At 70.0% G+C, this 24332-nt stretch overlaps 1 protein-coding gene across 1 annotated transcript in view; it reads right to left on the reverse strand.

Annotated features, from left to right (window-relative positions):
• Positions 1–24332, reverse strand: part of PIEZO1 (piezo type mechanosensitive ion channel component 1) — a 54430-nt gene that overhangs the window by 531 nt on the left and 29567 nt on the right. The window contains 49 exon segments of the mRNA XM_049622744.1: positions 39–228; positions 320–399; positions 527–649; positions 723–895; positions 981–1073; positions 1211–1399; positions 2779–2926; positions 3005–3163; positions 3256–3470; positions 3543–3690; positions 3778–3874; positions 4150–4426; positions 4561–4749; positions 4821–5079; positions 5180–5371; positions 5529–5635; positions 5720–5892; positions 5980–6036; positions 6116–6212; positions 6694–6794; positions 7266–7337; positions 7622–7650; positions 7652–7717; positions 7792–7881; positions 8302–8473; positions 8572–8668; positions 8756–8999; positions 9185–9338; positions 9902–10006; positions 12352–12556; positions 13006–13206; positions 13425–13550; positions 13823–13999; positions 14142–14302; positions 14404–14510; positions 14859–15041; positions 15145–15293; positions 15364–15542; positions 15677–15788; positions 16311–16571; positions 16833–16933; positions 17652–17745; positions 17828–17941; positions 18037–18208; positions 18376–18589; positions 18701–18869; positions 21508–21646; positions 21780–21822; positions 22717–22839. Of these exon segments, the coding sequence (XP_049478701.1) occupies positions 39–228; positions 320–399; positions 527–649; positions 723–895; positions 981–1073; positions 1211–1399; positions 2779–2926; positions 3005–3163; positions 3256–3470; positions 3543–3690; positions 3778–3874; positions 4150–4426; positions 4561–4749; positions 4821–5079; positions 5180–5371; positions 5529–5635; positions 5720–5892; positions 5980–6036; positions 6116–6212; positions 6694–6794; positions 7266–7337; positions 7622–7650; positions 7652–7717; positions 7792–7881; positions 8302–8473; positions 8572–8668; positions 8756–8999; positions 9185–9338; positions 9902–10006; positions 12352–12556; positions 13006–13206; positions 13425–13550; positions 13823–13999; positions 14142–14302; positions 14404–14510; positions 14859–15041; positions 15145–15293; positions 15364–15542; positions 15677–15788; positions 16311–16571; positions 16833–16933; positions 17652–17745; positions 17828–17941; positions 18037–18208; positions 18376–18589; positions 18701–18869; positions 21508–21646; positions 21780–21822; positions 22717–22839 (7126 nt within the window).

Genomic DNA, 24332 nt, shown 5'->3' on the forward strand with positions numbered 1-24332 from the left:
AGCCGCGGCCCGCCCGCCTTCGCGCGCAGCACACTCACCCGTAGCCGGCCAGGAAGCCGAGGCTGGGCGGGCTGACCTTGTCGCTGAAGATGACCATGGGGAGCAGGTTGCACTCGGCCTGGCAGTCCTGCAGCTCGATGACCCACCACTCCAGGAAGCCGGCGGCGCCCGAGCCCACGCGCTCCCTCCGCAGCTGGATGCGCACTCCGAGGTAGTCGGCCTCCTCGTCTGGGGCAGAGCCAGGGTCCGTCAGGGCCCCCACCCTTGCCCGGGGTGGCGCCAACCCCCCACTCGCATGCACTCGCTGTCACACACTCACTGGGCTGCAGCTGCTTCACGGGGTTGGCCTCGGGCCCGTTGGGAGCACGGATGTACTTGGGGAAGAGATTGGGGATGACCCTGCGGGGAGAAGGCGGGGGGGAGTCAGGCCCAGCCCCCCCCCCCCGTGCCCCCTCCCCCACTCACACCCACTGGTCCCAGCTGCCCTCCGGCAGGCCCCGCCCCCCCAGCGCTCTCCCCCACTCACACCGACTGGTCCGAGGTGCCCTCCAGCAGGCTGGCCAGCTGCCTCCGCTCGCTGCTATTGGCAGCCAGGTCCAGGGTGTGCTTCTCGTTGGTGTACTCCACGGTGCCGCCCTTGGCCAGGTCCCTACGGGCCAGGACACAGCGTGACCCACCGCGGGCCACACCCCACCCGGGTCCTGCCCCAGCCTGGGCCGCACCTCTGGAAGTTCCAGGTGAAGCGCAGGGTGATGTCGGCGGTGCCGTTGTACAGCTCCCGCTTCATCTGGGCCCGGCTGGGCGGGCTGATGCGCCACAGCGCCCCGGAGCTGCCCTCGATCTGCGCCGTGACGATGTCCTCGGGGCTGTACTGGCTGATGAACTGCATGGCCAGCTGGGCCCGGGGCGGCACTTGAGCGAGCGGCGGCCCCCTCCACCCCGCGCCCCGCCCCCGCAGGTGCAGCCCGGGGCCCACTCACCGGGTTCGGGTCGAAGTGTCTGGACAGCTCCTCGTAGGCCTGTTGCGTGAAGGGCACGATGGACGGCTGTTGCGCGCTCATGGTGAACAAGGGCTGCGGTGGGGGGACGGCGTGACGCTGCAGGGAGCCCCTCGGCCCCTGGCTGCCAGCGCCGCGTGGAACTCTAAAGACGAGTGACGTGGGGCTGGCCCACCGTCCTGCTCCCCGGCTGGGACAGACCGGTGGCTCACCTCGTAGCCACCCAGCTTGAGGGTGACAGTGACGTCGATAGGCTGGTTGACGACACCGACCACGGAGCGCACCAGGGACATAAAGAGCAGAGGGAACCAGATGATGGCCACGAGGAACAGGATGATGAGCCCGCCCATGCCGTACTTGACCACCTTCTTCTTCTTCTGCCCCTTGGGCTGCGGGTATTTCTGGGGGGCGGGGTGTGGGTCAGGGCCTCAGCTCTGCCCGCCCACCGCCCCGTCCCGGACCCCCGCCCCCTGCTGCTCCGGGGGCCGTCCTCACGCGGCCACAGCCTGGAACGGCAGTTAGTGTGGCCTCTGCGTGCACAGACACAGGCCAAGCACAGCCAAGAACCCAGAAACAGACCCTCGCGCCGAGCGAGGAAAGGATAGGCTCGTCAACGGTTGTGCTGGGACAAACGGACACCGACACGCCAGAGAGATGGGATGGTCAGTAAAACTCCCAGGGGCAAAGTTTCATTCCTCAGGATCTGGTGAGAGATTCTCGGACGTCGCACGAGCACCAGCAGAAAACTGGACGTCAGAGAAAGACTTCTGTGTTTCAGGGGAGGGAGAGAGACCGTGGAGGGAGAGCCCGCAGAACGGGAGGCTTCGGGGCAAATCCTGCCTGAGAGGGGCTATAGTGTCCAGAACAGAAGTTCTTGTAAGTCAACGATAAGACGACAGGCAACCCAGGGACGCAAGGGGCAAAGCAGACGACCGACAGGCACGGGAGAAGAGTGTCACCGTCACGAGCCATCGGGGCCACCAGAACCAAGACTGCACTGAGGCGGTCACCTCTCAGTCACAAGTGCTGGCGAGGACGTGGGGAGACCGGCAGCCCCCACGCCGCAGGGGGTGGGAGCGGGGCGGCCGAGGGGCTGAGGCATCCACAGCAACACTCGCTGCGATCAACAGAACAGAAGCCCAGCCTCCTTCACAGTTTGGAACCGTGGCGTAAGAAAGGTGGCTCAGTCACGTGATGAGAAGCTGCTCGGCCATGAAAACCCCAAGTCCTGACCCAGGCCACGCGGACGGCGCTTTGAACCCCCTAGAACGAAAGAAGCCGGACCCGGGCTACGGGGCACGTGACCGCATGTGCACGAACCTTCTGGAACGGGCAAATCCCTGCAGCGAGGGGTTCTTGCTGGAGCGCTAAGCCGGGTTTAGACCCGAAGGGACAGTGGCACAGCTCTGTGACCGTGCTATGCGTCGCTGAGTTGTACAGGTGGATGGGGCAGGTTCTGCGCCCACCGTCCCCCAGTAAAGCTGCTAACGGGACCTCGGCTGATGCTTGGTGCCCACCCCATCTCCCAGCCCTCGTGCCCAAGACCAGAGGCCAGGCCTCTTCTGGGTATTTGCTCAGACCTCGGTCAGCTGCCTGTTCCCAACAGGGTCAACTTCACCATCCCCTATAAGAGGCACCTCTGGCCTCATGTGGTCGTGGGTTGGCAGCCCCCAGGTGAGGGGTGGGGGGGACCACCAGCACCACCTGGTTGTCATGTGGCCCGTCTGCCCCAGATGGGGAGTGACCAGTGTCCCTCACTACCCGCCTTAGGCCCGGGCACCTTCTCGGTCTCTCGGCTGCACTTGATGATGAAGATGTTGGCGTAGATGTCCTCCACACACATCCAGCTGGAGAGGGACAGCGTGGTGTCCGTCCACACCCAGTCCATCACGGCCCGCAGCTCCACCAGGAACGGCACGAGCCGGAAACTGCCGGGGGTGGGCACCATCAGGACAGCCCGCGGGAGACCGCCCCGCTCCCGGCGCCCCGCGCCCGCCCACACTCACCCCTGGAAGAGGAAGAGGTTGAGGTGGTTGTACTTCTTGGTGAGGAAGTTGCCCAGGATGCGGGTGGGGTAGCCACAGCGGATCTGGTAGGCGGACAGGGCGAAGTAGACGCACTTGACGAAGTACCACAGCTGGGCCACCGCGTTCTGGCTGAACATCCTGCAGGGGCGGGAAGGCCAGGTCAGGGCGCCCTGCCCGAGGCCGGAGCCCCAAGGTCTCTGGGCCCAGCGCCGGCCCGGCCGGACACCCACCTCTCGGTGACCGCGGGCAGAATGAGGAACATCCAGAGGTGGATGGCCAGCACCAGGACCACCTGGAAGGCCAGCTTGCCCAGCACGGTCTTGCGGAGGTAGAGGGCGCGGTCGATGACCATGGTGCTGAACTGGATGAGCAGCATGACCAGGAAGGCCTCGGGCACCTGGTCGTCTGACAGTGAGGACGTGATGTCTGTGGCTGCCGAGTGTTTCTGTGCCGGGAGAGCAGAGGTCAGGGGGTGGCGGGGGGGAGGGGGGTGGCGGGTGTCAGGCTGTGTGCTCACCCCAAAGGCCCAGAAGCCAAAGATGATGATGATGAAGTCAACGACGTCGGCCAGGAACATGAGGGCGTAGACGTCGGTGGCCGCGCGGTACCGGGTGTGCAGGATGTCGTGGAAAAAGCAGTGCAGGGGCCGGTACACGCTCTGGGCCCTGCAGGCGGCGGTGGGCTCAGTGCGCCGGCGCCCCCAGCTGCGCCCTCCCACCCGCCCTGGCCTGGGGGCGGCCACGGTCACTCACAGGGCCAGGCAACAGCTCTGCAGTCGGAGCCCCAGGGCTCTCGCCCTTTCCCGGGGGCGACTCCACCTCTCGCTCCCCGGGGCCGCCGCCACGCCTTCTGTGGGAGCAGCCACTGCTGACGGGAGCCCCGGGGACGCCGGGCCCGGCTCCGACTCCCGACCACCCCGAGACCACCCCCCAGGGGGCTGGATCACCCCACTTTATGGACCAGCAGGCTGGGATGAACAGAGGCGTCCCCAGGTCGCTGGCAGTGGGCCAGCCGGGGCCGCGTCACCTGCCACATGGGGCAGGCCGGGAACGCGGCGGGGGGCCGTGGCTCCAGGTGGGAACCCGTTGGGCCACAGTGGCCGTGGAGGGACAGGGCCGTCGTACCAACGGCTGCGGGCTCCACAGGCTCTGTGCTCTCCCTTCTCCTCTTCCTGAAACGCAGGCTGATCGGCTTTGGGTCTCGGGGCTTGGGCTCCACGGGAGGCTCTGGGGGCCCATCCCCTGCTTCCGCCTGCATGTGGTACTGGGTGAGGGCCCCAGCCACCCCTGGTTCTCCCTGGGGTCCTGGTGACGTCGGCTCCTCCTCAACCCCCTTCTTCCCAGTGCCGCGGTCGTGGTCCTTGGAGAGTTGGTCCCCTTCATGGTCCCAGAGGCCGTAGCACTGCAGGGGGGTGGGGGCAGAGAGAGGTGAGGAGGCTGGCGTGGCCGTACCCCGGGACCCGCAACATCCAGCTTGCCTCCCGGCAGGTGGGGTGTGTGCCGGGAGGTGCCCGCCTGCCGTCCCCGGCGACGCACCAGCAGCTGGGAGCGGTGGAAGAACAGGGCCATGAGCTGTACTAGGTCGTACTTGACGTAGCCGTCGGCCTTCTCCAGGCCCAGGATCCGTGGCGGGAAGTACGGCTTGTTCTCGTAGCGCCGGAGCACCGCGTGGGTGTTCCAGGGGAAGAAGCCAAACTGGAACAGGTACTTGGTGACCACGGTCACCTGCAGGGGAGGAGGCTCAGCATGGCACGGCCAGAACTCCCTCTCCCCCGCCCCCCCGGGCCGCGGCCCACCTCGGTGAAGACGATGGCCGTCATCCAGAAGCGCTTGCTGGGCCTCGGGATGGACAGCATGGCCCACAGGAAGACGAGCACGGGCAGCACCAGGGAGGTGGCCGAGGCGGTGACCATGTGGTTGAGGATGATGACGAAATAGCAGACCAGCTCCGAGTGGGCGGCCACGCACTGGTAGGCGGCCTGCAGCAGCCGCAGCGCCCGGCCCTGCCTCGCTTCGAACTGCTGGGCCTCCTCCAGCTCCTGGATGTGCAGGTGCCTGCGGGAAGCCGTGCCCAGGCCCGCTCGCACCAAGGCCCGCCGCCCCCCATGCCCGCCACCCCCCCAGCCCCCCACCAGCGGCCGCCCTGGGCACCGACCTGTTGAGGAGCAGCTCGCTGGCGGTGCGGGTCCGGGTGGAAGCACCGGTGGGAAGCTCCCGGGAGCCGTGCAGGGAAGCCCCGGGCTCGGCGGGCACGTCCTCGCCGCTGCTGCGGGCGTTGCACCCCGTGCTCAGGGGGCCGCCGGTGGCCTCCGCGGCGGCGCTCAGTGGCTCCTGGGACCCCGGCCCACTACGGGAGGCGAGGGCGGTCACAGAGAGGCAGCCCGCCCTCTGCTCTGCCCGGGCTCTGGGGCCGGCAGGCCGCACGCCTCCTGGTCCGTGCGCCCACAGCGGGGCGGCTCTGCCCGGTCCCGGCCGCCTCCCGAGCCCCGCCAGCCCACACCCACCTTGCCGCCGCGCCGGGTGCGTCTCGGGCCCCCGCGGAGTCTGGGGGTGCGGCCTCCGCGCCCCTGGCATACAGCTGGTCCAGCAGGCCCCGGTGTACCTCTTGGCCCTGCGGGGCAGCGAGAGGCTCAGGGCGGCAGTTCCCCCGCGAGGGGCCGGCCCGGGGCTCGGGGGTGTGGGCGCGCGCGCTCACCCTGAGCAGCGCCTGCGTGTACAGGTAGCGCTCGGCGCGCAGCACGTCACTCATGGCGCGGTGGTGCCGCGTGAAGGTGTGCAGCCAGTCCGTCAGCCCGTCCACCAGCGCCTGCCCCAGCAGCCACAGAAACCGCACGGCGCTCAGCACCCGCTGCATCACGTGGCTGTGGCCTGCGGCGGGGGCAGGGGAGAGGGGCGCTGCAGAGGCTGCCGGTGGGAGGCCCCCCGCCCCCCCGGTCTCCGGGCGCACGCACGCACCAGCCGCCTCTTGGTCTGGGCCCTCCGCCGGCTCCGCCTCCGCGCCCGGGCCGCCTCCTGGGCACAGGGGTGTGTGCTGGTCAGCGCCTTGCGGCCCCGTGGCACCCGGCGCCCGCCCCGCGCGCCCCAGGCTCACCCGCGGGCGGCTGCCCTGCCTGCTCCTGCCTCGCCTGCTCCTCCCGCTGCCTCCTCAGCACCGTCTGCGCGTTGGTCACCCATGCCTGGTACGCCAGCTGTGGGCCGGGCCCTCGGGGTCAGCACCCCGCCTCCCGCTCAGCCCACCTCGGAGCTCCCGGGGAGCTTGGGACCAGGCCGGGCTGGGGGCCTTCGGCTAGCTCCCTGCTTCAGGGTGGGTGGGAAGCGGGTCCCGTGGGGCTGTGCCGTGGGGGCAGGGCACGTGGCTGGCATTCGGTGCCAGGGCCACTTCCTGCAAACTGAGGACCCAGGGGTAGGCGAGGGACCCCACCGTTTTCCAGCAAACAGGCACAACCCTTCTCAAGTCCTGGACGCTCAGCGGCGACGTCAGGAGACCGTGGACGGAGGCCCACGGAGCCGCCGCCTGTGACCTGTGCGCCCCACGGCCTGCGTGTGCCTGTGACCTGTGGGCTCTGGAGGTCTGAACAGATCTGGGCAGGCTGGCTAGAGAGGGTCTCTCCTCCCCCCGCGCCCCACGGACAGGGGAAGGCAGGCAGGCAGGCGACCCTCCCACCTCACCTGGAAAGCGCTCTGTGCCGAAGGCCTGGGGTCCTCGGGTGGGGTCTCCTCCTCCTCCTCACTGTCAGACTCGAACAGGAAGTAGTCCCCCGAGTGGATAACTGCAGGCAGGTGGGGCTGAGAACTGTCCTCCCCGACAGGGGCTCGGGCTCCACACCCCCCGCCCCAAGACTCAAGTCCTCTTTAGTTTCAGACGGGTCCAGGAATGCGCCGGGCCGTGGCACCCAGCATGGGTTCCCTCGGCCTCCCACCATCCCGGGGGACAGCCACGGGAGCTGGAGGCTGGGGCCAGGCCAGAGCAGTGACGGGACGCAGACGGGACAGGAAGAACACAAGGGCAGGCGTCAGCATGAACACTCAGACTCGTGAGACTCTGAGCGACAGGGGAGCACAAAGCCTGCGTGGGGACCCGGCTGAACCGAGGCCCAGCCCGTTACTACTGTGTGGCGGGGTGGGGCCGGAGGGCCGGCTGACAGGGCACACGGAGAAAGGCCGGGGTGCACGGCCACAGGTGGGCGCACAGCAGCTGAGAGAGGAGGGGCCCGGGCACAGTGGGCCCAAGGAGGTAGTACCTGTGGCATGGTCCAGCCAGGGCCGCCACCACTGCCTCCGTGGCGGGGACGAGCCCCGTGGACTGCCAGGCCCTGTGGAGGGGCGAGGCAAGCGTGAGCTGGCGGGGCGAGGCGTGGGGTGAGGCGCGGGGAGGGCGTGGGCAGCGCCCCCCGACAGAGGGGGCCTCGCGGTGCCGTGGGGAGAGAGGACAGTCCACAGGTGCAGGCGGACGGTGGCAGGCTGGCCCGCGGCCCACAGGGGCACGGTGAGCACGTGGCACAGGACAGACGGGCGCACGCGGCACAGACCAGACAGGAGTGGGTGCCAGCAGCACGGATGCCAGGACCCCGGGGCCCTGCGAGCCCCTCACACTCACCCGGCTCCTGGGGGGGGGCCCTGGGGCTCCTGGGGGCGGCTGCGGCCGGCCCGGCTCTGCCTGTGCTTCTCCTGTTTGGCGCGGATGCGCTCCATCCTGGGGGGCGGGGGCGGCTCTGAGCACCGAGCTGGGCGGGAGAGCTCGGGGCCCCCCACCCAGACGGCACCTACTGTCTCTTCAGCTGGGCCAGGGACTTCTCCTCCGCCTTGCGATGGAGCTCGATGCTCTTGAGGTTGGCCGCGTTGTACAGCGCGAAGCCCCTGCGGGGAGGCGGCGTCACCCTGGCACCCCAGGGGCACGGCTCCCCGACCTGTGGCCTGGGCCCAGCCTCCACCCAGGTCCCTCCAGCTCCACAGCCCCCCCTTGTCCCCTTGTCGTGAGCTGGGATGAGGGAGAGGGCCCCCTCCTGCTGCCTCCTGACTCTCAGCGGGGGGCGGGGGGCGGGAAACAAGCCACCAAAGAGGCGTCCGTGGGGGACAGGAGATGCCCGGCTCGACAGCCCAGGCAGGGAGGCCGCCCATCGGCCGTGCGCCCTCGGGCCAGCGTGGGGGCAAAAACGGGCCGAACTGCCGGCCAGGGGCAGGGCTGGGGTGGGTCAGGCCCTCGGAAGTCGCCCGAGTGACACGTTAACGTGGCGGGGCGGTGCCGCGCAACCCGGGGGGCCCGAGGCGGGGCCTGACCTGGAGGCCTGCAAGGCAGTGGCCTGGAGCTCAGCACTGACGTGCAGGAAGTAGCGGCTGAGGAACACGCGGCGCTGGAGCAGCAGGAACAGGAAGCACACGCTGTCCCAGAGCACGCCGGCCTCCTCCACGGGCAGCAGGCAGTCCCGGTCCCGGCTCAGCATCTCCTTGGCTGCGGAGCGCGGCAGGGTCAGGGGGCGGAACCCCGGAAGCGGTGCGCGTCTCCGAGCCCCGCCCACAGCCCCCCCCCCCCCCCCCCCGTCCACTCACGGTCATAGTAGCCTTTGACGGTGCACACGAGGCTGAAGAGCTGGATGACCCAGCAGAAGCTGCTCTGCATTTGCTCCACGAAAACGCAGGACAGGAGCTGGGGCAGGAAGGGGGGTCAGGGTCAGCCTGGTTCCGGGGAGGGGGGGGGGAGGGGGGGGGGCGGGGCCACGCCGGCCGGGCGCACCGAAAGCATGTTCTTGGAGATGATGACGGTGACGTTGTACAGAATGAGGCAGTCCCACAGCAGGAGGCGGGCACGCGTGTGCTTCTGCAACAGGCTGGTGCCAAAGAGCAGCAGGTAGAAGCAGGCCAGCAGGTAGCCCAGCCCGAAGATACTGATGCGGGTGGCTCCCGTGACGAACACCACCACCAGCACCAGCCAGAAGAGGTAGCGGAAGACGGCCACCTTCAGCATGTCGAGGTAGGACCTGCCAGACGGGGCGTCACTGCGGGGCCCGGGCCGCCCCACCTCCTCCCGGCAGCCTCGGCCCAGGGGAGCCGGTGAAGCGCGTCCCCGCTGCCAGGTCGGGGCCCGGCGGAGGGGATCCCGCCGCCAGCGCCCGTCAGGCCCCGGCCCCAAGCGGGCCGCGGGCCGGCCGTGCCCAGGACGCACCTGCAGTAAATGAAGTTGGGCACGGGGTCGGGCTCGCCCTGCGGCACCTCCAGGCGGTCGGTGTTGGTGCCGGCCACGTGCTGCCACTCTTCCGTGCGCTCGGCTGCGAACACCTGCCACTGCTGGGAGGCGCACAGCAGCAGGAGGAAGTCACCTGCGGGCACACGGGAGTCGGCCGCTGCGCCGCGCCTCGGGGGGCCGCCAGCCGTGCGGGGCGCGGCCCGCCCGGCACCGGTCCCGTACTCGAGGCCGCAGAGGAGCGCCAGTGTGCCCCTGCGGGGGCCGCACCGGGCCGAGGGCCACACCCGAGCGTGGGCAGCGGGAGACAGGCCCGCGTGTAGCTGTGCCTCTGCGGTGCCGCACGCGCGTCAGGAAGTGTGGCCGACGTGCACCCAGCCACACACCACGTAGGCGTCAGGAGGCACGCCCGCATCTATCCCTCCGTCCACCTGTGTCCCACCTGCCTGCACCCCCGCACCCACGCCTGCACGCACACGGCGAGCAGAGGCAGGTCTGCGTGGCTGCGTGTGCACAGAGTCGGGCCCGGGGAAGTGGGCGCCCCTGTGGGGACAGGTCCCTCTGGGGAGCCGCGGGACTGGCCGCCGGTGAGGCCCGGACACCGTGTCCCGCGCTGGCAGAGGTGGGCCTACGCCTGAGCGCCGCCTGTCCCCCCGGCAAAACCTCCCCGCCCTCTGGGGCCCGGCCGCAGGCACTCACTGATGAGGTTGGTGGACTTGGGGCTTCTGAAGAAGTCGGGCAGGTACAGCCACTTGATGAGCGCGGAGTTCATGGGGATGGCCTGGCTCCACCGCCACGGGTAGTCTGTGGGCGCAGGGGGCACATCAGGACCCCGGTGTCCTGTCCCCGCCCACAGGCCTCATCCCCGCACCCGCCCACGCGTTCACGCGGTCTCTTGGCGTCTCGGGAGCGAGATTCCAGCGTGTTCCTACCTACGCGTTTCTCAGGCACAGACGGGCCCGGGCCCAGGGGAAGGAGTGAACCCCAGCCCGGGAGTAACGGGCCTGCAGGGGCGGTGGACCCAGAGGGCCCAGAGCGAGGCTCCCAGACACACCTATCAGAACGGCCCACACAAGCTCAGCGACGACTGCGGTCCCGCGTGCATCACCGGCGGGAACGAACACGGGAACCACACCGTGCGGTCAATTCCGCGAAGTGAGAACTACGCCCAGACACAGCCCTGCACCCCGACGCTCCTGGCCCCGCTACTCCAGAGAGCCCCACGTGAGAAACCGGCTGCCTTCCAGGGGCCGGAGGGGAGATGGGCTCGTGCAAGGCACGGCCAGTCCTCAGCGGGCAGAGAGGACCAGGAAGCACCAGACCCAGCGCGTTCGCCAAGCGAAACAAGCCAGCCCCCGGCGACATGGGGTGCGGTCCTTGTTCAGCACTGGGACGGACATCGGGACTGCAAAGGGCCCGCAGGACCGCAGACTCGGGGCGCAGGGTGGAGAAGTCGGGGGGGGGGGGGCCGGGGGAGCACTCTGGGGGGGGGGGACGGGCGGGGGGGGGGGGGGGGCGCCGGGGGGGGGGACAGGGGGGGGGGGGGGGGGGGGGGGGGGGGGGAACAGGGAGAGGACGCTGGGGGCGGGGACTCCCAGGGCCAATGCGGTGCCCACATGGACCAGTGAGAAGAGGACGCCAGGCCTCGAGTGGAACCGAAAACAGCAGCATCCAGAGCCCATAAGGATAGAAATTCGCAACTGAACAAATCAGCGGGACGGAGGTCTTTGCGGAAGATGCCCACCCATAACTCTGAGACACAGAAAGCCACCACTAGAAAACCCAGAGAAATTCTCGCAGCGGGACCCGCCGCGGAGGCTGCAGTTAGCCGGAAAGGTCCAGGAGAAACAGGCCGTGTGCCGAGTCTTGGGGGAGACACCCCGCAGCCAGCCCTGCACCCGAGTGACAGAACGGCACCGGACAGGAGACACCGGCCCCGTGTGAGGCACAGAGACGCACACGTCCCAGCCGCCAGAGGGCCCTGTCACCCGGTCTCACGAGGACAGCAGACTACCCCCAGGGTCACAGCCCAGCGCCCCTCGAAAGTCCCAAGGTGCTGAAAGGCGAAGACGCGGGGAGCTGCCCGGCACCGACACACGGGCGCACGCACGGGGCCGCGGCGAGAGCCGCACCAGCGCGCACGCCTGAGCTCCCGCACCGGGTTGCGTCAGGCTCACGTCAGGGAGCTACTTTTGCAAGTCTGCGTCCAAAGTCAGAAGCCAGCACACAAAACAGGAGACAAGGCGGAGACGAGGACGGGAGAACCTGGAACGCGTTTGGTAACGCGCCCTGTGGTTGGTTTCCAAGACATTCTGGAAAAGCCACAGTCAGGAGCGGTCAGGTCGGTGGTGGCCGCGCAGGGCAAGGACTTGGCCCACGGCCTCCCCCGCCGTCACCACCCACACAACCACGGCTCAAGCCTCAGAGCGGCTTCAGGGGCTCCGGGGGCCAACTGGGAGCCGCCGTGGCGGTGGAAGACGTCCCGGGGCCCGCGGTGGGTCGAGGAACACGTGAGAGAAAGCCACGTGACCAGCGCGCCGGGATCAAGGGACAACATCGGTCCTACGGGTCCCGCCCGCGGCGCACTCCGGAGCGGGCGGACGTGACACCACCTGGGCCGCAGACACGGAAGGGCCACGTGGACAAGCGCACTCCCAGGACAGGACACGGCCACACCCGCCAAAGCAGGAACCGCCCGACAAACGCGGCTTCGCGCCCAGGCTTCGCGCCCACCGGCCCCCTCCCGAAACCTCGCCTAGACCAGAGGGCACGAGAGCAGAGCGCAGCCGAGGGCAGACGTGGGGTCCTGTATCGGACCCAAAAGCCACCAGGGCCACCCCCGGAGGATGAGGCCAAAGCCAGGCTTGTGCGGGAGGGACTGTGGAGTGTGGCCCCTGCCCCGGGTCGCGGGGTCTGGCTGCTCCCTACTCTCTACCTCCACCTTTTCTGATCGTTCCAAATTTCTCAAAATAGAATGTTGGGGAAAAAAAGGGAATGGATGCAAAGTGTCGAGAGGGTGGCCAGCGCCCCACCCTCCCCCCCAGGGATGCTGCAGCCGTCAGGGTCCGAGGAAGGGGGCAGGGGAGGCCCTGGGCGGGGGGGGGGGGGGGGGGAGCCCCCCCGCAGCTTGCCCATGGCCGCCGGCTCACCGAGGCACAGGGCCGGGGGGATGCCCAGGCACAGCAGGTACTGGTAGAGGAAGAACAATGCCAGGAACAGACAGTAGTTGGGCCAGAGGCGGGCGATGGCTCCGCGGTGCCGGCGGGTAAGAATGGCCACCAGCCAGCAGCCGTGCAGGATGACCATGAAATTCATGCGCTGCCCAATCACGTTCACAGCCATCAGGAAGCAGATCTGGGGGCGGCGGGGACAGGGTGCACAGTGAGCTGCTGGGGGGACCTCCTGGGTCCCACCTCCAGCCGGGAAGGCTCAGAGCACAGTGGGGGCAGCGGCCCAAGTTCCCCACGGCCCACACTGCTGTCGTGGAGGCAGGGAGAGCTGGACACGTGTCCGCCGTGTGGGGGCGGGTGGGGGGGGGGCGGGCAGGCGGGAACCACATCTCTGGAGGTTCCAAGGCTCAGTGGAGACTCTGACCCAGTCTCCAGTCAGGGTCCAGCCCCCGAGCTTACGCTCCAAGGACACGCCGACTGAGCCCGGGGTCCGGCCCTCAGAGGTGTGTGTTCTGTGCCCCCCCCCCCCCCCGGTAGCCCCCGAGGGCCAGCAAGTTGCAGAGGCCCCGCGGAGAGGGACGCGGACCCTCAGCCCTGCCCAGGTAAGGGGTGAGAGCTGACGCTGGGCCTCACCTCCAGCCCAAATTTGTAGAAAAAGAAGTTGACAAAGTACTTGAAGCAGCTGAGAAGATCCTGGTCCAGCCGCTGGCGGGTGCCGTCGGCACAGACGGCCTGGGCAGGCAGCGGGGCCGGCTGGTGCTGCCGACGGTGGTGCTCCTGGCGCCGGTACACAATGGCCTCGAACACCAGCAGCAGCAGGACCAGCAGGTGGTTCTGGGGAGGGGGACACGGTCAGGCCCCCCCCCCCCCCCCCCCCCCGCCCTCACCTGGGGGGGGGGGCGCGGGCAGGCCGCCCCCCCCCCCCGGCCCCCGCACTCACCTGGGGAGGGGGACACGGGCAGGCCGCCCCCCCCTGCCCCCCGGCCCCGCACTCGCCTGGGGAGGGGGACACGGGCAGGCCGCCCCCCCCCGCCCCCCGGCCCCGCACTCACCTGGATGTAGCCCAGGTTCGGGAAGCCCTTCCGGACCCCAAACCAGTTGGCAGGGTCGACGGGTCCCCGGTACAGCAGGGACTGCTTGATCTCCGTTTTCTGCAGGTTGGTGCTGTTGGGGAGGGGCTGGGGGAGGGGAGAATCAGCACCTGTTCCCACCTGGGAGCTGACACCCACCCCAGGGACCCCCCCCCCCCCCCCCCCCCCCGCCCCAGCCACAACTCTGGACGGGGCCGGACCACACCCTCCCAGGACGCGTGTGGCCTTCAGCTCTGGCCGACCTCGGTGGGGACGGGGACGGGGCGTCTGGGGACGAGGAGGCCACGGGCAGGGGCGAGGGGAGGGGCACAGAGAGGAGGCCTGGCGGGCTCCCCCGCGCGGCCCGGCCGCCCGCACACCTCGGTACAGTTGCTGGAGTATTCGTGCGGGCTGACGACCTTCAGCTGATACAACATCTTGCACACGATGATGATACAGGTCCACACGGTGGACAGGCAGGAGGCCATGGGCCGGAAGCGGGGGTAGGGCAGGGCGAAGGCCCACAGCACGACCAGAAGCAGGTTCATCACCGACACCTGGAAGGCAGGGGGGCGGGGGGTGGGGGGCTGGGGCGGGCGGGGCGGCACCTCCCCAGGGGCCCTGCGATCTGCCACCTGAGGGTCCCGGCCTCTAGGGGAGCCCGCTGCAGAAAAAGGAGGCGCCCCGCCCCTCCCTTACCTCCTTCAGGGCCACCCACACGGTGTACAGGGCCACCAGCTTGAGGACGTGCAGCTCCAGCAGGCGCCACGCCAACGCCTGCACGCGGGTGAGGACCTCGGAGAAGCGGTCAGCCAGGTCCAGCAGCCGCTCGGCCACCAGGCCCCACTTGCTGGCGGCGGCTGTGGGAGGGGGGCCGTGAGGGCTCGGGGACCAGGGTCCCCGGGCCTGGCGCTCGCAGGGGTCTGGGTGAAGGGACCCCACGCCTGCCGGTCTGACTCACCTTCGGGGCCCTGCACGGCCTGCTGGGGGCCGGCCCCGCTCGGTCCCTCCTCCCTGGCCACCTCCTCCTCCTCCTGCAGCAGCGGGGTCCCGCTGACCGCGTCCTGCCTAGGGTGGGCCCCAAGGCGTCACTCCTCGCCCCAGACCCCGGGGGCTGACGGAGGCCTCCCCTGGGGCCCGGCCGATGTGCTGCCCCCGTGACCCGAAGGCCGGAGGAACACCCAGCACCGCGGGCCCGCCGTGTCCGAGGGGGCTGCTGAGGCCGTCGCCCTGCTCCGGGCCCTCCCGTCCGAACCCAGCAGCCTCCGTCCCTTCCCGGGGGATGAGGCCCTTCCCTGGGCAGGGGGGGGGAGGGCGATACACGCTGCAGACCCCGGGCCCCCGGGAGCCTGCACCCGAGTCCGCACGCCCAGGGGCAGCGGAGGGAGAGGGGCCGGCCGTGGAGGGCGGGCGCACCTTCGAGCCCAGCGCGGGGGGTGGGCGCCGGGCAGGGGCGCGCGCCCCAGGTCGGTGAGCCGCATGAAGGGCTGGTGGAAATAATGCAGCTGCAGAATGCAGGCCAGCAGGAAGAAGCCGGGGACCAGGATGCTGGAGAAGAGCTCGGACACGCTGAACTGCTCCAGACCCAGGTCCGCCAGCCTGGTGCGAGGGGCGGCGGTCAGACGGGGCCGGGGAGGGCCCCACGCCGGGACCGGGGAGGGCCCCACGCCGGGATGCGCCCCCCGCCCGCCCGCCGACTCACTGCTCGTCCGTGAGGCCGGTCAGGTTGCGCCAGTACGTGGGGAAGTCCTGGAACTGGAAGGTGTAGACGGCGCTGAGCACCAGCATGGTGTAGGCCACCACGAGCCACCAGAACGCCTTGAGCAGCTTCCTCCACAGGCTGTAGTACACCTGCCGGGCGGCGTGCGGTGAGGCCCGGCCTGGGCGCCCCCCGCCGCCCCCGCCCCTGCCCGCCCACTACCTGGAAGAGCGTGAGGCACAGCAGGAAGAGGAGCATGTACACGATCTTGTAGACGACGAGGCGGCCGGCAAAGCTGACCACGATGAACATGCCGGCGCACACGTAGATCCAGTACTTGGCGTACAGGCCCGTGACCAGCTCTCCCAGGCTCCGGAGCAGCGTCCGTGTCCGCGTGGGCTCTGCGGGCCGGGCCGGGGGGGCAGCCGGGGCATGGCTTCGGGGCCGGGCGGGGGCCACCGCTCCCCGACCGCCCCCGCCCCTCACCTTGGCGGGCCGTGGCGACCCCCACGGCGACCCCCGGCCGGCCCCTCACCTGGGTCGGCCACGGCGACCCCCAGCAGGCCGGCAGCACTCTTGGCCCTCCTTAGCAGCTTCTCCTTCACGAACTGGCGCAGCAGGAGCCAGAAGGTCAGGTTGTACAGCAGCTGGGCGGGGCGGGGCGGGGCGGGGGTGTCACCAAGGCCCGGCGGCCTGGCGCCCCTCCCACAGCCAAGGGCCGGCCCGCGAAGACCCGGGCCCAGGGGATAGCCCCTTGGTGCCGGTGCCCGCCTCCCCGGGGGCACGGTCGGACCCTGTCGCGTACGAGCGCGGACGCGGGCGCGCGTACTCCAGCCCGCGTGACCTCACGCGTACGTGTGCGCGCGCACAGCTCCCGGGACGACATGCGACCCGGCACAGACGTCCGGACCCGGCAACGCTCTGGCGTGCGGGACGCAGACGGGGCACCCGGGGCCAGACGCCGGGGGGGACGTGTGACATTAGGGGAACCCGCGTCAGGGACCCAGGGACGGCGCCCCCGACGACACAGGGTCATCGTTCGTCCCCCCGACACTTGTTCGGTCACCGCTCTGGACCGGCCCGAGGGGACCCCGTGGTGACAGCCGGACAGCGGACTCCTCGCCGTCACGGGTGCTCGTGCGGGAAGCGCAGGCCCCGCACGCACTCACCATGGCGCCAAGGTCCAGGCAAGGGTAGCGGGTGTGCTCCAGCCCCAGCTGACGCAGGCTGACGGGGCCCAGGGTGGTGGGCAGCTCGGGACGCAGGTCCATGGCCCACACGTAGCGGAGCCCGCACAGCGCCAGCCCGTAGAGCAGGATGAAGGGGGAGCAGAGCATGGCCAGCTGGTGACGACTGCGCACCGTCCAGATGAGGCAGGCCCAGAGCAGCAGCACGAAGGTCAGCCAGCTGTGGTAGGTGATACTCCACACCTGGACGGCGGGGCCGGGGGGCCGGGGGGCCGGGGGGCCGGTGGGCCGGGGGCACGCACACGGCACAGGGCACACGTTCCCGTACACGCGCACACGCGCACCCACGGCGTGGCTCTCTGCCCGGCAGGCCACGGCTCCGTTTCTGGCAACGAGGCACCAGGTTCTGCGGAGCTCAGGCCGCCATCCGCCCCCCAGAACATCACGACGGAACCAGCATTGAGGGCCCCCCGGACGGGCCTGCCCAGGCCAGCCGCTCCTTACCATCATGGCGATGAGGGCGCACACGTAGCTCTGGTCCATGATGAGATGGCCCAGACCGTGCAGCGGAGACACGTCTCTAGGCTCCGACAGCCTGGGGTGCACTGAGGGGTGGGGGTCAGAGGTCACCAGAGGGCCAGACCCCAGCCGGGGCAGTTCCAACATCAACGGGCCGGAGCCCCTCACCCACAGGAGACTCTGCCCAATAATTCTGCCGGTGGCCAGCGGGGGCAGAAAACGCCGGCAAAGGACCGGGCTCCCGACTGACACTGTCCCCGGCGTGTCGCGGGACCCGGGGCAGTCCTCACCCCGCTCCACATCTTGGTTTCCAAGACCGTGAAAGGACAGGTCGGACAAAATGGCCCCGACTCCCGTCCGGCTCTGTCCACGGGGCAAGTCCCCAGGGTGCCAGCTGTGGAGGCCGGCGATTTCGCCTCCTGCTTCGCGCAAAATGGAAATCGAGCCTCAGGAGAAAGAGAAAAGCGCCCCGCCCTCCCCACGGGGCCTCTGTGGACACAGCGGCTCTAAGGCACATCCACCCAGGAGGCGGCTGACCGCACGGACCACAGGGCCAGCCCACGGGGCGCAGTCCAGCCCTCTGGGAACCGGGAGGCAAGTGGGGAGGGGGTGGGACACGAGGAGGTCCGGCAAGGTCTCAGGCAGCGGCCGGACCCCACATCCTGGCCCCGGGCAGGGTTGGCCCCAGACGGCACTGCTGGAGAGGTCAGCAGGGCAACACCACCCGGCGGCCACCAGGGGGCAGCACCAGCGTGCCTGCGGCAGGTGGCGTCCCCGGGCAGCCACGGGCAGCGTGGCACTCACGGGGGCGCTGCCGGACGGGGCTGTGGCCGGTCAGGTCGTGCACGGTGCAGCTGTCGGTCTCCCAGTCTGGCCCCGTGGTCGTGGGCGGCACGCGCTGCAGAGGCAAGCCGAGCCCCGGTGAGCCGAGCCCGGGGGCGGGCAGGCTCCGGCACCACGGCTGGGCGCGGGCTCCTTACCTGGGTGGCGCCCTCCTCCTTGGTGGCCGCAGCCCTGGCCCGGCCCTGGGGCCACTGATCCACGTGAGTCAGTTCCACCTCCTGCTCCTCGTCACGCCCGGCCGCCTCCTTCCTCTGCGGGGACCGGCACGGAGCTCAGCCCCCGGCCCCAGCAAGCCACCCGGAGTGGAGGGGGCGGGGGGGGGGGGGCGCTGGCCCAGGAAACCCACCTGGTCCAGGGGCTGGTGTGTGCACAGCTTGAGGAGTGAGGTCACGGTGTAGTAGAGGAGCAGCAGGACGCCGGGGCTCACGTACACGGGCCAGTCGTGGCTGGTATCGAGGACCAGCACGTTGGGACCGGAGCAGTTGCTATAGGTCACCAAGGCCTTGAGGCCGAACACCCTGCCCAGAGAAGGCGAGCCGCTGAGCAGGGCCGCGGGAAGCCAGGGCCAGGCCGTGGGAGGGGAGGGGGGGAGAGGAGGGGGGGGGGGGGGGGGAGCGGACAGGGGGGGGGAGGGGGGGAGGGGAGGGGGAGGAGGGGGGAGGGGGCCGGCGCAGGCAGGCCTCACCTGGCCCAGATGCCGGCCGGGGGCAGCACGGCCTGGGCGAAGGGCGTCTGGTAGCAGTAGACGCAGATGAGGTGGCCGGCGCCGAAGCAGCCCACTATGACGCAGAGTGTGCTGGAGCCCAGGGGGCCGATGGGAAAGTGGCAGGCCCACCAGGTGCAGGTGGCCAGGAAGACCAGGAAATAGACGCCGGAGAAGGCCGAGGGCTGGGCGATGCCTGCGGGACGGGGCGGAGGCGTGACGGCCGGTGGGGAGCCGGACGGGCTGCCGAGACCCCTCCCCGCGTGCCGGTTGGTGCCGGGGCCCCTGCCCCTTGCCCAGCGGGTACCTGCCAGCGCCAGCAGCAGGATGGCCAGCGTCCGTCCGGCGGCCACCAGCAGCCAGTGGGCCGTGACCTGGAACCGGGTGGCCAGCCGAGACCTCTGCTTGGGGGCCGGCACGGGGGCTCCGCGAGGCCCCGCCGGGGAGCCGGCGTCCGCTTCCCTGTCCTCATCGTCCTGCCGAGGTCGTGGGGAGGGGCAGCGGTCAGGTGCACGGCACTCGGGCCACACAAGCGGGGAGGAGGCCTCCCTCGAGTTCACAGGCCCTCCTGGAGGTGGGGCCCGGCCCCGGCCCGTGGTGACGGCTGGCCCCGGGTTATTCCGGAACCCCGCAAGTGCCTCTTTACCTCCCTTTCTAGATCAGGGGGACCCCCAGGGCAGGGCAGGCCCCGCAGATTCCGGCATACGCCCTCGAAGCCCCTGGGTCCTGAGAGGCCCGAGTGCTGATTTTTAGGGAAAATACACCATGTCACCGCCCTTCACAGTTTACAGAGCACCTTCACGTCTGTGCCTCACGGTCTCGTGGCTGAAGCAGCACTTTCCTCGTGGGTAGAGAAACAGGGGCGCGGAGCAGACCGTGAGGGGCACCCGGTTTGACCCCGCTCCCTTTCTGCTGCCTGTGGGGCTCCTGGAGAGCCAGGGGCAGGCGGGCCCGCCAGGCCGCACAGAGACCGGGCCTCCATCCCCGGTTCCACTCAAAGGTTTCCCAGAACGGAGCCGTTTCCTGGACGCCCAGCCCCGCTACCCCCCATGTCCCACCTGCACGTTGGATGCCACGCCCGGGCCTCTCCCAGGGGGTGGCACTCGGCGTCCAGACTAAGTACACAGGAGCCAGGTGACCTGCCCGTGTCCCAGCTCGTACCTCCTGGCTGTGCGGCCTTGGGTAAGTCACCTAACCTCTCTGAGTCTGTTTCCCGTCTGCCAGATGGGGGTGGGACCAGAAAGGTGCTGCCCTCACAGGGCAGGAAGGGAGTGGGGAGGCCATAGGGAGGAGTCCCTGAGCAGTGATCAGAAGCAGGGGCGGGGGCAGGCCAGGGGACCTGGGGCGCGGGACGGCTGGGACCCCAGAATTCAGAGCAGGGGGCGCGGGGCCCTGAGGGGTGGAGGAGGCGTTCGCGGGCGGGCACGGCAGCCAGGCCTGAGTTCCCACCCGCGCACAGCTGGCCGAGGCCCTGGGAAAGTGTCCGCCAGCCTCTGAGGAGTCAGCGTCTGCGAGGGGGGGGACGGAGGCAGCCGCTGGGAGGACAGGCAGGTGCTCGGGGCGTCCGGCCGGCCAGCCCTGGCTCCAGCCCCGACTCGGCAGGCCCCTCAGGCGGCCACAGGAGGCTTAGCACAAGTTTCCTCTCTCTGTCCCTCCCCCTGCGCCACCCCCTCAGAGCGTGCGTGCAGAGGCACGTGACATCGTCTCAGGATGCACGGCTGCACTCGTACGCTGTCCCGCGTACGTGTGGGTGGCTCTGGGCTTTAAGACACGCCTGCGGAGGGTACCCCCAGCCCCTCGCTCTGAGGTCTGTCTACACCGGCCACCCCGGCCAGCAAGACGGCACAGGCTCTCTCATTTGCCACCGAGGACACCCACAGGAAGGTGACCTGTCCCGGTCGCCGGGCAGACCGGAGTCCAGCCCCCCGAGCGACCAGGGCAGCGCTGTGCTGTGAGGGTGCAGGCAACATGGGTGGCTGGCCCCCTCCTGTCCTACCCCAGATTTCAGGATCGAATCTGGCCCCTTCCTGGCAGAGCCGTTCCAGGAAGCCCCGACTCCGCCAACAAGGAAAGCAGAGGCATCCACGGCTCCCTGGGGCCCACACAGTGGCTCCCATCCACAGCTCCCTGGGGCCCACACAGTGGCTCCCATCCACAGCTCCCTAGGGCACACACAGTGTCCCTGGGGCCCACACAGTGGCTCCCGCCCGCGGCTCACTGGGGCCCACGTGCCTGTGGGAGTAGAGAGGGGTCACCAGGAAAAGGGTGACCCGAGGGCAGGCGGCAGGATGGTCCCAACCCTGGCTCGACCGCCACAAGTGCCTGGAAAAGCGACCTGACCTCCAGGCTCCCGTTACACCCTCTGAAAGTGGGATCCTAGCCTGGCCCCGTGGGGTAGGGGCAGGGCAGCCTGGGTCACCCCTGACTTGTGGCAGGGTCCCGGACAGTCACAGATCCCACGGAGCCCCGGGGCCCGGGCCCTGCCGCTCCAAGGCTGAGGCCATGTGTGGGAGGCCAGGCGGGGCTCGAGACCACAGCCCTCGTGGGGGGGGCAGAAGGGCACTCAGGCTTCATCCGTGGGGGACATCAGGGGCCCTGACCCTCACGCCTGATGCTGAGGGAAAGCTCCCAGAGCAGGACACCCCAAGGACAGTCTCTAGATCAGGACCTCCGCCACCCCCCACCCCGTGCCTAGAGGCCATCGACACTCCCTCGGGAGTGGCGTCCACCCTTGGTGCCCCCTGACGGCCAGGAGGTCGGCCCCCTGCACTGCCGACTCCCCACTGCCCCGTGGCCTCCAGGAACGGTTTCTTAAGGTACAGACACGCGTGGGGTCCCCACAAGTTCCCCCGAGATGGAACCCTCCTAGGACCGGGTCTGGCAAACACACAGGCTGAGGGGCTCACAGGGTAGCCCCTCGCCCCAGGAACGGGACACACGCCTTCTCTCACCCCTGAGGCCTCAGCTCTCCGTAATGGACACAAACCGACTCTTACAGCTAAAAAGTGCATGTATGTCTAAAAATGAAACAGTCGCAGAGTCCTCAAACGGCCGCAAGGATCAAGAAGGCCCCGCCCCCAGCACGTGGGCACCCGGCCCACCGACGGCCCTCACCTGCTCCTGGGCGGGCTGGCTCCGCCGGGCTTCCCGTGCCAGGCGCCCACAGAGGCCGAGGCACACGGCTGAGACCACCAGGACACCCAGGTCGGGGGCCACCAGCCGGACGGCATTGGGGATGTCCTTCAGGTCCAGCCTGCGAAGGGGCAGCAAGTGCCCACCGATCGGTCAGGAGGGCAGGTGCCAGGCAGCGGGGGGGGTGAGGGTGGGGACAGGAAGGGAAGGGGGGACCCCAGGGACTGGAGGCCCCAGGCAGGGAGAGGGCTTACCTCGTCACCCCTACGTGCTGGGACAGGATCTGCCAGGGGCTGCCTGCGGAGAGAGGCACGGGGGGACGGGGTCAGGCGGTGCCCCACAGCCCTGCCAGGAATCACCGAACACCTGGCCTCTGGGCTGCCTCTACTAGCAGGGAAACTGAGGCTCAGCCAGGCAAAGCCAGGGGGCCGAAGGCCCGGAGGTCTGTCTGCAGAGTGGGGATTCGCGGCCAGGAGCCCAGGCTGGGCACTCAAAACCCCCAGCCGAGGCCACGGCTCCTCGGGGTCCGCGTGGGAGGCCCGTCTCCCAGGCAGCAGGACCGGCACGCCCACCTGGCCCTGGACTCCGCTCCACACCCCCTTCTGGACGGCGGTGTGGACACAGTCACCCGAAATCAGGAGCCCGGGCAGGGCGGGGGAGCCAAGCCAGGCAACGCCAGCTGTGGGGACTGGGCGCCCGCGGTTCACATGTCTGGAGTCCAGGGCGCTGAGGCCACTCCTTTCCGGAGCCGGGAGGGTGGGTGCCGGCTGGAAACTGCCTGCAGGATGAGGGGCCCGGGGCAGTGGGGGGTTGGGGGTGGGGGGGGGGGGTGGGGGGCAGGGCACTGAGGGCCCCTGGTGCCCACGGCCACGTTTCCAGGTGCCAGAGGAAGATGCTGACAGAGAGAAGGGCCTAGAAGGCCAAGGCTGCCCCGAGGGCCAGATTTCGGGGTCCAGAATTAGCACCGTGCCTCACTCGGCCCAGCCCCAGGCCAAGTGTCACTGGCTCTTAACACGGCCCACGTGGGCTGAACAGAAATCGTGGACGGGCTCGGGGGCCGGCCCATATTAGGCAAAGCCTGCTGAGGCGGGGCGGCCGGCCTTTCCTGGGGCCGCGGTAGCCCCTCCCTCTCCCCTGGCCCCCAGCTAGCTGTCCCGGGCACCCCCTTCCCAGGTCCCAGTGGAAACTCACAGCTTGGCCCCAGGAGCTGGTCCAGGCGGGGCACGGTGTGCAGGCATATCTGGAAGGCCAGGTGGGCTGCCAGGAAGAGGAGGCTGAAAAGCAGCAGGGCTCGGAGGAGGCGACCAGTGTGACCTACGGGCAGAGAGGGCAGGGGCGAGGCTAGCACAGGGCCTTCTTCCGTCCGTCCTGGGGGACCCACATCCCACCGGAGTCTGGGAGCCGGGCCAGGAGACCCCAAGCTCGGGCAGGGACAGGCCCACACGAGCGCCCCGTGTGCCTTGCCCCTGGAGAGATGTGGCCCCACAACCGGGGCCGGACCCTGCGCCCGGGGAGGACTCGTGGAGCCCTGGGGTCACCCTGCTCTGAGCGGTGAGCAGCTCACCCTCCGTGCAAGGAACGGAGACCCTGAGGGCCCCACGCTGAGCTCGAGCCCCGTCTCAGGACTCGGGCTGTGCGCGGCGTGCCCCAGATCCTCACTGTGCCGCCAACGGATCCCTGGCTCGGGGACAGAGGCGTCCCTCTCTCCTGCCCAAGGCTGGCACGCTCGGAGCCCCTGCTCAATCGTGTCCCCTCGCCCAGGGGTGGCCCAGCGGGTGAGACCCCTGGAGTGCCGTGTGAGCGCACCCGCCGGGGAGGCCGGGGCCGGCCCCTGCCCACGCACCGCCCCACCTCACTTGGCTGAGACTCAGAGGGGGCGAGGGGCTCCCGGGGGCGGCCCAGGCAGGACTTGGACGGCTTCGCTGACACTCGTTTCTAGGTCCCTCCCGGCTCCCAACCCTCGGTAGGGCAGGGGTGAGCGAAGGGGAGGGCAGGGTGGGGCCACGGAGCACTGGGAAGGAGAAATGGAAAATGAACGGAACGTCTGGCCGTCGGCCCTGGCCGGGCCGGCTCTGCTCAGAGCACCGGGCCAAGAGCAGGGGGAGGCCACGGGTCTCCCGTCAGGAGGAGGGGTCGGGCTACCTGTGGGCAGCTGTGCGGGAGCCTGCGGGGAGCCACCGCTGTGCCCCCCTGCCAGGAGCCTGCAGGGGCGAGGGGCCGAGAAGGCTGAGCTTCCCTCCAGGCCAACCCCCCTCGGCCCTGCTCCCCCGGGCAGCCCCTCCCCTGCACACCTAGGAGGTCCCACCAGGAGGCAGTGGGGGAGCACCTGGCAGCCCCCGTGGATGCCCAGGCTGGCCTCGGGCGCTACGGGAGCCGAAGCCTCAAGAGCCAGGCTGCTGGGCTCCTCGCACACGCAAGAACCCGGGGGTCAGAGGGGCGAGCCCAAGGCTCGAGACCCCTGGGCGGGAGGGCGCCCCCGCCCCTGCCTGTCATCCCGTCTGGCCCCTCTTGGACCTCTGGCAAAGCGCCAGCTGTCACCACTCCCCTCGTCATCTGCCCCTCCTCATACCTAGTTCACTTCTCGGGTGGGCATGCCATGTCCCAGACCACAGGCCACCGCCAAGCCAAAGGGGCCAGGGCGCTGGCCGTGTGGCTGTAGCTCCCTGCCAGGTGGGGGCTGGCTAAGCCAGTCGTGGGAGAGGCAGGGAGAGGCAGGGAGAAGCAGGGAGAGGCAGGGAGGGGCAGGGAGAAGCAGGGAGAGGCAGGGAGGGGCAGGGAGGGGCAGGGAGGGGCAGGGAGGGGCAGGG

The sequence above is a fragment of the Panthera uncia genome (assembly GCF_023721935.1).
Source record: "Panthera uncia isolate 11264 chromosome E2 unlocalized genomic scaffold, Puncia_PCG_1.0 HiC_scaffold_20, whole genome shotgun sequence".
Classification (NCBI taxonomy): domain Eukaryota; kingdom Metazoa; phylum Chordata; class Mammalia; order Carnivora; family Felidae; genus Panthera; species Panthera uncia.